The sequence below is a fragment of the Limulus polyphemus genome, unplaced genomic scaffold (genome assembly GCF_000517525.1).
Source record: "Limulus polyphemus unplaced genomic scaffold, Limulus_polyphemus-2.1.2 Scaffold664, whole genome shotgun sequence".
Lineage (NCBI taxonomy): Eukaryota > Metazoa > Arthropoda > Merostomata > Xiphosura > Limulidae > Limulus > Limulus polyphemus.
In genome coordinates, this window is record NW_013666274.1 from 219137 (window position 1) to 229607 (window position 10471).

General features: G+C 29.6%; 1 protein-coding gene across 3 annotated transcripts in view; it reads right to left on the reverse strand.

The window, feature by feature from the left end:
• Positions 1-266: 266 nt before the first annotated feature.
• LOC106459822 (surfeit locus protein 4 homolog) overlaps positions 267-10471 on the reverse strand; it is a 17331-nt gene continuing 7126 nt past the window's right edge. For all 3 annotated transcript variants that reach the window (XM_013919486.2, XM_013919487.2, XM_022386371.1), the window contains exons 3-5: positions 9918-10181; positions 3124-3167; positions 267-1956 (exon numbers count right to left, since the gene is read on the reverse strand). In XM_013919486.2, the coding sequence (XP_013774940.1) occupies positions 1509-1956; positions 3124-3167; positions 9918-10181 (756 nt within the window). In that variant the 3' untranslated portion in view covers positions 267-1508. The remainder of the gene's footprint in view (positions 1957-3123; positions 3168-9917; positions 10182-10471) is intronic.

Below are 10471 nucleotides of genomic sequence, written 5' to 3' on the forward strand. Positions count from 1 at the left end.
AAATAATTTTGCAAATCATTAAAATATTTAAATGATTAAAGTTCTTCAAGTACACAATTTCTAAAAAAACTATTCTGAGAACATCAATGATCTCAAAATAGACACTAAAAATTTTGACCCATAAAAATCTTGAAGATGAAGTGATTGTACATCAAAACGTTGATTATTTGAGTGCGTTAATTAATTATATTTACACAGGTACCTTGAATTTTAGCCTTAATACTTCTGCAAATTTAAATTACTTATGAAAAATCACCGACAACACATAGAGATGACTAGAAAGTTTATTTGACTTTCCTCAAGTTGACTGCCCATACAAAGAGAATACCACTTGAAGTATTTATATTTTAAATCAGATTCAAATGAAACACAATAAAGAAAATTTAAAACTTTTCCTTACAGACAGTTATTTTGGTTTAATAGGAACAATAATAAAATAGAGTTTAAGAGTTTATAAGTTGTGATGTGGATCATTTATTGTCAAAAGAATAACCTAACCACAAAAAGAAGACTTCTTAACTAAACTAAACATAAAATAAAGTTTTAAAAATAAAGCCAAAAATGTTTTGAAGGTTCCAAATTACAATGCAATTATTAAAACAAAGTTTATCTAAATACTTTTAAGCACACAGGTTAGGATTTAAATTGGGGGAAGTGGTTCAATATTTGATAGTTAATTAATACAGAAATATAATCACATTCCCTCACAATGATGATGGCTCACAGTTAAACCATTACACAGTTGAAAGCTACAATTCATCCGAGAAAATAATATTGTAAAAAATTACTTATTTGCACTTAAAAGTTTAGTGTTAACTGATAAGAAATATTTTAAGATTATCAGTGGTCATAAGAACCAGTATAAAAATGTCGATGGGCAACACTGTTACCTAATTACATCCGTAACATGATATAGCTGAAGATGGGTTTAGTAGTTATGTTGAGTGGAAAGTCTCAACCGTAGGAAAATTGAAAATAATTAGCACATTTTGCATAATCAAGTATTTGCACAATTAAATTTTTATCCCCCCCCTCTAGAACGACAAACTAGGCTTTCCATGGTTGACACAAAATGCATTATTTGCATATCAAAAGACTTATTTGTAAATTTATAATATTTTTTCTTGAGGTTTTGCTGGACTTAATTGCAAATTTTTTTGAATAAGTTGTTTCATAGAATTCTCTGTAATAAAGTAAATGACATTGCTTGGAAGATCATTCCCCTTTTAAAAATATTGGATTGGATCATAACAAATAAAATCTCCTTTGTGACTCATATTTTATTAAACATCAGGTATAGAGGCTTTGGTAGAAATATCAGTTACTAAAATAAAAAGCCATGCAAGTCCCTTTACTTTTCAACAGATGCATTTTCCTTCTTAATAAAAAGAAATGTTTTAATAAAAGAAACAACAGAGAAAATACCCAGGCAGTAATATCATGCATTTCTGGAGAAAGGATTTTTTTTGTATACGAAGTAAACAGCCAAACCTTCAAATTAAAGGGTCCTACCATCTTTTCTTGTGCTCATCCATACTTACCCCCCCTGGACCCATGGATACTACCATCAGTAGTCCACCAACCACAGATAATGTTTGAAAGAAGTCATATCTCAAAAAGTCAGCCAAATATGAATGTGCTGACCACCAGGGATTTAAGTAAATATTCAAAACAGAGAGCCAAACGACAAGAAAAAGAGCTGATAATTTGGTCTTGTAACCAACAGTGACAAGTACCATCAATGCAGAAGCAACAACATTCTGGATTATCTGAATAATAGACACCTCAAAACGTAAGACTGTCATGAACATAAAGACCAGTAAAACTCGACCAGTAAGCTGCAGATAGTTTCGTGGTTTATTTTCTCCAAGACTTGGTACTCCAGCAAATAGTCGTTTTCCCTCAACTCTACTTTCGGCAAGAAGAAGCAAAAGAGCACCGATCAGAGAAAGACCTCTGGAAAGAAAGTGGGAAAAGAACAAAAAGATATATATATGTGCTTTAAATAACTGAGAAATTAGATAAAAGTTCAAATCAAAGTGTACATTACTAATTTGAGCAAGTACAATGACTGTCATGGTTGGTAACTTATACAATTAAGTATGTCTAATTATTTAGCACTTTTATTATTATTATTACTAGATACTAATTACCAACTAGTTTATATCCTATGTTTTAGCTGATAATCTGCTAAAAACTTGAAGGAAGACCTGAGAAAAACTGTGTTTGTGGTGGTAGTGGACAGGATTTTTGTAAATTAAATTTTGAACCATCTTAGGGTCACTTACAGTATTTTACTTCTTAAGGATTCAATTAAGAACACAGCAGGTGATAAAACTTGTTAAAAAATGATAAAAACACATTTAGTTTAGTTTCTAACTTTTAGTTTTAAATAATTTTATTATCTTCTGTGGTAACCAAATAGATTTGCTGAAACCAAATAGATGTGCATGAAAAAACATAAACACGCAAGATTCCTGTTCAATCAGTTTTTAATGACATAATAGGCCTTCTTTTATCAAGCAAAACTCAGATTTTTCAGTTTTATATACTCACTCAACCTTTCCAACCTAGTCTAACGTTGCTCCAATAAGTTCTAAACATTGGTGCCCTAACCCTACAGTTTAGTTGGTTCACAACAAATTTGTAAAGTGAAAGTCACAACAAAATAATCATAGGAGATGTTTTTTCTAAATAAAATTTTGCATCCTGGTGCATTTTAACACACATTCCAAAACACATTTAAAGCACTATTTCTATAAAAGTAACAGCATAATTTATTTAAAATAAATATGATGCCCAGTCTATCATTTGATTCCCATTCATCATAGTTATACCAATTTTGGGGAATTCCACTGCGTTTAGTGTGGTGAGTAAAAACACCATACATATACTAATTTGTTATGAAGTTATGGCTTTCTGTACAATAAAAATACCATGAATATGATTATAATAAATAGTTTTTAAGATCAACCCCAAGTACAACAGAAGAAGATACTAGGTTCTATTTGTGGAAGCCTATTATGCAAGAAACATCAACACTTGTTTTAATTTAAGATAAGATATTGAAATAAGCGCAATAAAGACAGACCATAATTTTATGTTAAAAATGAACAATCTTACCTTAGTAGAAACTGAACATTCCAGACAAGGTTATAGGCAAATGTCTGAAATAAAAACAACTTTATTATAAAGAAGTTAACAAAATAAAAGTATCTTTATTGTTGAATATTTTATGGTTAAAACAAACAAAGAATAAAAAAAGTATGAATCCTTAAGCCTATAACATTATATTCCAAATCAAGCTTGAATTCAAATTTTTTTTAAGAGTCTACTAAACATAGAAGGTTTATTAACACAATTATTAATTTTCAGTGTTTAGCCACACAAATTTCATCAAATTTACAAATGGATATTCTCCATTAGTATTGATAGATAACTTCTATAGTGCAGAAGTTCATTACAATTGGCATCATTAGATACCAGTAAAAATAAATAAAAACCTCCAACATAATCTCTTCACAAAATCAATGCAAAACAAAGATATAAAAATAAGATAAAGAATGTGTCTTCAGGTTAGAGGTAAACAATATATAATACCTCTAAAAAAAATCCATTGTATAAAAAAACAAAGAAAAAAAAAGCTGAAAATGACACCAAAGAAAAAGAAGTCAGAACAGCCAAGTAAGAGCAAAATAAACAGAGCTCTGTCAAAGATGATAATTAACTTTTCCTTTACAAATAATAGTGTTGTTCTGCATACATAAAACAGTTACTTGGTTTCTTTGGTCTATACCTGAATGATAACAATATTTGGAGACTATGTTATCAATAAATATAGTGAAAAATTCATTAAATGTGCATGTGCACAAGTAAGAAAAACTCTTACCAAATTAACTTTAAAAGCCATATGTACAAAACTTTAAAATATGCATAGTGCATAGAGTCTAGAAAATGATAATGTACTATAACCACTCACTTTAAAACCACTTTGTTCATTATGTATCAAAGACTAAACATGGCAATTTATAATAATATTCTTGCTAAAAAATGAATTCAATATTTAGATACTTATCCTTCAAATTATAAAATAGATCTATCTACAATTTCTTTTGGCCAAAAATAACAAATGTATCATCTACGTAGTGTCCTTAACAAAGCCGTTTAAAGTTCAGGACAGTCCGATAGCCAGTCTCGATGGCAGCTCAAAATATTCATAGCTGATGCAAATTTAGATCTGATACTAACAATCTATTTGATCATAAATACTTCCATAAAAGTTAAGAAGACTTTAACAGCAAAAGATATTAATTTGAAAAGCACGTACATATTTAAATAGGCTATTAACCACTTCAGAAGAAAACAAAATCAGATCAATATAAAGATGAATAGTTTCTTGTAAAGGAATACTAGTGTACAATGATTTAACATTAAAACTAGCTGTATGAACAGCATGAGAGAGAAAACTTAAAATTGTCTTTAATTGTATATTCTCAGAAACTAGAAAACTGGACCATCTGGTTTACAGAATTTAGGCAGAAAGTATAAAATCCTTTCATGGAATCCAACTAGATAAATTTGCTTGAAAATATTTTCTCATATAACACTATCTTTATTCATTAACTTCTTCTTTTATAATAAACACTTAATATAACACATTTACTTGTAGCTCCTATTCCTTTTATAATAAACACTTAATATAACACATTTACTTGTAGCTCCTATTCCTTTTATAATAAACACTTAATATAACACATTTACTTGTAGCTCCTATTCCTTTTATAATAAACACTTAATATAACACATTTACTTGTAGCTCCTATTCTATCATTTATTTCAGTAATATAATCATTCCTATGCCATTCCCTTTAGCTGGATTAATTGTAACTACATATATTTAATTTTTTACCAAGATTAACAAAAACTTTGTACATTTTAACAGAAAGCTTCTGTATTTTATTTTTTTAATTTGTTGGCATGGAAGGATAAGGCTAAATTGCTAATACAAGTTATCATACCATCAAATAAATTAGTGAAAGGACACAGCACAGGTTTACCCACACTTCAATAAAGGCTCGGAAATGACTAAATAACTAGCAGGAGTAATAAATCAAACCAAGAGTTAAAACTATTTTCTCATTAAATTTAAAAGGCAAATCTACAATATCATAAGGTTTATTCCAAAACGTTTGGAACATACTGAAAGGTGATCAATTAATTTATATAATGGACTAATTCTGCAATGAGTATACATACTACTGTCATTTTGTTCAAATAATTTGAAGAAATAAAATCTAAAGAATGAATCAGAGTTTTGTAAAGCAATAAATAAGGCATTAAGTGTTAAATCTGTAGATAAATTATATTTATGACTTGTACGACTTTGATGAATTCTACAAGATGAAACTAAAGTTAAAACAAAAAAAAAAACAACAACAAAAAGCTGTAGAATCACTTGGAACAATTTACAGTCAAAATATTAAAAAAAATATATATACATTCAGTTCTTCTAAAGGTTAATAAAAAATAGCTTCCTGTATATTATTTGTCATATTAATGATCTTTTTCTTAAGAAATCTAAAGCAGTAAAAATTAACAAAAAAAAAAAGAAACTAAAAACAATTAAAATATTTTAAGTGCTCACAGTTTAGCTTGTAGAAAAAAAAAAACTTTATAAAACTTTCTGAAAATAATGAAATAACAGCCCACCCACAACTTGTTATTTAAAAGTCAGACAAAACAATTTTACAGTAGACAAATGTGTGTTCACTATTGGTATGTCAGCAGTCAATATAAAAATAAGCCAAATTTTTTATATTAGACTGAAGTCAATAGAAAACAGAATTAATTACACCAAAAAATGTAATGCCCTCTTTATTTAGAAAAAATACTTTATAAACCAAAAGCTATGCAACTCGAACAGGCCACCTTAATTACCATATTCAACAATTATACATACATTTACAACAGACAAACATCATACAAGTTCATCAATAATGATAGTCTAGTTATTGGAAATCTAAACACAACCTTACAACAACATTCAGTATACCTCTTCTCTTCAACCTGTGAGCTGTTTAATTTATTAAACCCAGAAAACATTTTAGAAAACTCTTAATTTATATCTATGTTGTTTTTTTTTACTGATTCACTGTACCTAATATGGCTTGATATTTTTGTCTTCTCTGATTTTAATTCTGAAAGGACTATTGAAACAAGTATGCAAATTATACCCATTGTTATTCATGAGTTTGTAATGAGCTTTCCACAAGGATTGAAAATTTCTGATTAATGTTTCACATATTCTAAGCAGATATCTTAAAAACTAAAAATTTAAATGCATTTACATGAACACGTACTCTATACTATCAGTGGAGAAGAATATATTAATTTTTAATTTGGAAAGAAAATATTACATAATAAAACTAGAAAGCCCTATTCTTTAAGTATAGAAAGTGTGAAGTTTGAGAAAATGAAGAGTCTCTTCACTAAACACAATCCATCCACAGTCACTATAATAGTTCCAAGTCTAATATTGTTGAAATGGTATAATCTTACATTGTTCTTTTACACAGTTTTACTGGCAACATCATGTATTTTTTTTGTTAACATGTACATTTTGAATAAAAACTTTGTATTTTAACTTTCTTATCCTGCCAGGGCTGTGCAGAGCTGAGTCATTGCTCATATGTCTTTGATGTAATACTGAGGAAGCTTTTACATCATACCATTTTATAAAATGGGAGAAACTGAAGAAATTCAATACAAATTTAAAGATTATTTATTGTAACCATGATTCAAAAAAGCCTTCTAGTGTCACTTAAGTGAAAACCTATCAATGTTTTTTTTTTTCAACTACAACCAGTACAAAGAAATTCATCTGAACATTCTCATGGCAACAGTTTTCAACAAGGAAACAAATTATCTTATCTGAAACAAGGATAGATACCAAGTTTATTCATCCTAACAGAAGACATAACATAAATGAAATATTCCTGGATTAATTAAAATAGGTCAGCACCAATGAATATAGTCGCTACAGTCAGATTAATGCTGGCCAGCTTACAAAATAACCTAGAACAGCTATCAGAAATAGTGAAATAGATATGTACCCATGGAGGTAGGGAAGTAGCAGCCAGATAAAAGTGTTGCTGTAATTGTTTCTATTGTTGTTGTTTTCTTTTAGATTATATCGTAAAAAGAAAATGGAAAAAAAAAAAATAGGTCCACTTAATGATATTGAAATTATTTTATTTCATTGATTACAAGCCAGCTTTACTAGAGTATGTTGATAACATTAAAAACTTGACAAAAAAAAGGGCCATTTAGTTTTTAAGTTGTCCTTGTACAGTCATTCTTGAGAAAACTAAAAATTTAAATCCACTCTTTATTTTTCAAGGAATCATCACTTTCCCTCTTAAACTCATGTAAAGTGCTGGCCTCCAGAACTTCCGATAGTAACTCTTTATGCAAGAGAACTACTCTGTGAGAAAAATAGTATAGTCTTATGTTAAGTCTAGAAGGTCTTTACCAAAAGTTAAACTTGCATCCTTTCATGTTATCACCTTCAGAATACAGCACAAAAGAAACCTAAGGTCTTTATCCTATCAGTCCCACATGCAAACTTCAATAATATTTCCTCTTACTCTTCTTTTCAATTTAGAAATGTTAATCTTTCTCTACAAGATAATCCCTCCATCCCTGGAATCATCCGAGTAGTTCTCTTTTGAACCCCTTTTTAAAAATTTCAATATCACCCCTCTGTTATACAATAAAACCAAAACTATACTCAGTATCCCAAGTGAGGCCTGACTAGTGACTTTTATAGAGATAATTACATTTTTTGACTTTCAACCAATATATATTTATAAATACACTATAAAATTCTACTAGCGATAAAGCACTTCTTTGATAACCTGAGTGACTTTTCCCACAATGTTATTGAGTGATTCTATTTATTTAAACTTGTGCTCCAAATTATGATTATCAAAATGTATTACCTTGCCATTTACTAAAACTAAAGATCATTTGTCAAATATTTTTTTCAAAGAACCAATTGATACAAGCCATCCTGTAATACCTCAACATAATCAAAACAGTTAGATATACTTCAATAAAGTGATGAAAATTACAGTTCATTAGTCTATTCCCACCAAACAACTGATGATATAAATAGTACCTTGACCACTATTTCGCAAGCCCTAGTATTTGGCAAAAGGCTCATCGACACTGAATATACCAGTTATATTGACTTTTATATAATATCATATCCTTTACTTTCACTCATAAATTCTTATAATTAATGTAAATACAAAAGAGCAAGATTACAAACATTAACTTTTGAGCTACTCTGCTAGTAACAAAGCTCAAGTCTGACAGGATTGAGTAAACCTCGTGTCATGTAGTCTGTAATGTCAGGCCTACCCAAGGTGACTAGTGTTACTTACTAAACTGGTGATTCCCATTGAAAAATAAAGGAAGTTACATCCTCGAGATATCACCTGATCTATCAATGGAGTACACTGCTGTCAACCTTCAGGCACAAGGAGTAGTTTTACAGACATACACCCATGGGAAGATCAGGTTCTATCTTCAAGGAATGACAATGAAAATTAGAAGAAAATCAATTTAATGCTTTTTTGACCATGTGTTATATGACAACTGTACATACCTAGCATAAAAAATAATTTCAAAAATCTAAATTAAAATAAGAAGGCAGGAAATGTATCGTATGTCTGTATACCACAACTCCACGTTTCAATTTCTGAAGAAATTGATACAGATCTGCAAAGTCTTTAAATATTTAAATGTCTAGAGGTACCAGTGAGAGTAAGTGCTTCGTAATGTTGACAAACCATTTCATGCCTAATACAAGTGTTTTACACTGATCCCATTTCAGCTTTGATTATGCCCTTCTTGTTGCCTCTGCTAATTCCATGTCAATGGAGAAAAGATCATTCTCTGTCTTGCTGTAACAGTCTTTAGGGCTTTCCCGTGTTTTTACATTGATTCAGAAAACTTTTCCATGACACAAGCTCTAAGTTCATCATACAGAACAAAAGGAGCATCAGTTTGGAAGAATATTTGTAGAAGACTATCAAAGGACAGAACAAATTTCAGCTCAACCAGTGACATTTTTGACAGCAAGCAAATATTTAAGTATCTAAGTATATATATATATATATATATATATATTTTTTTTTTGGCATCACATTTCGTGATAATATGCTCCAGTACTGGTACTAGGGTCAGCCATCTGATATTCATATGTTTCATTAATTTGGGTATCAAATGAACTCGTACTATGACAAGCTAAATTAACACTGTAACTTGTGTACGTTTTTTTGCTTTAGTTTAGTTAGGGTTAACCTGTGCTGTACTTAATACTATCAATAAATAAACTTATAATATCATTCTACAATCTAACTTTAGACCTTCTAAAAAACTTTGATAAGCTTTTAATTTGATGTTGGGCAAAATGTGTACTAAAATATATTTACATCCACCTTCTGTTTGCATCTGTTAAAATAAAGTGTGTGTGTGCGAGATAGTAAGGTGTGCATCCACTTTCAGGATTGATAAAAACTGAGTACTATCATAATAGAAGATAGTATTAAACTGTGAAATTTAGTGTCATAAGAATCACTGCCATAAGAATAAGTACATGAACTCTAGTACCACTCATTACTAAAAATGTTTTGTGAGAAAATAGGGTAAAGTGTCAATTAGAGATTTTTGACACACACACACACACACAAAGCTGTTTTAGACAAAAATACAGGGATAAAAGGAAACCTTACAAAATATTGGCAATAAGGGGATAACTGTAATATATTAAAGTGTTTGCAAACAATATTAGAAATTAAATTATATGATAAGATTTCTTATTCATTAAAACATGCAACTGAAAATATTACCTGCAATACCACAATGGAAAACAGTAGTCCACATGCTACTTCCACCTTCTGGCGAATCAAAACCATGGAAGATCCACTGAGCTGGACCACCAAATTAAATAACACAAAACATGATGCTAGAAACCATCCACAATTCCAAGTTGTTTTAATGAAGTCCTGTTGATCGCTCCACTGTAGCCACATCCTTATACCATCTTCAATGAAAGTACTGACTAGGCAAAGTCGGGCAAGATGTGGCATTACATGTTTACTATAACGTAACACCTGTAAAGTTAGGATTGGGTAAAAATATTAATTTCATTAGAAATGAGATATAAATCAGAATATACCTTTTACAAATTGGGCCAAAGCTCTTAACTAATAAATACATCTTAGAAAAAAAAGTATTTTACAGTAGAACAAAACATTAACAGAATACTTAAATTTAAAAAGACTATTCAGGTTTCATATAACTCTTAGGGAAGTTTCACAGATGTAAATTTTGTTTTGTTTATAAATTTCACTGTTAAATAACACAAAAGTTACAATACCACCATGTTTATATGCCAGAATAA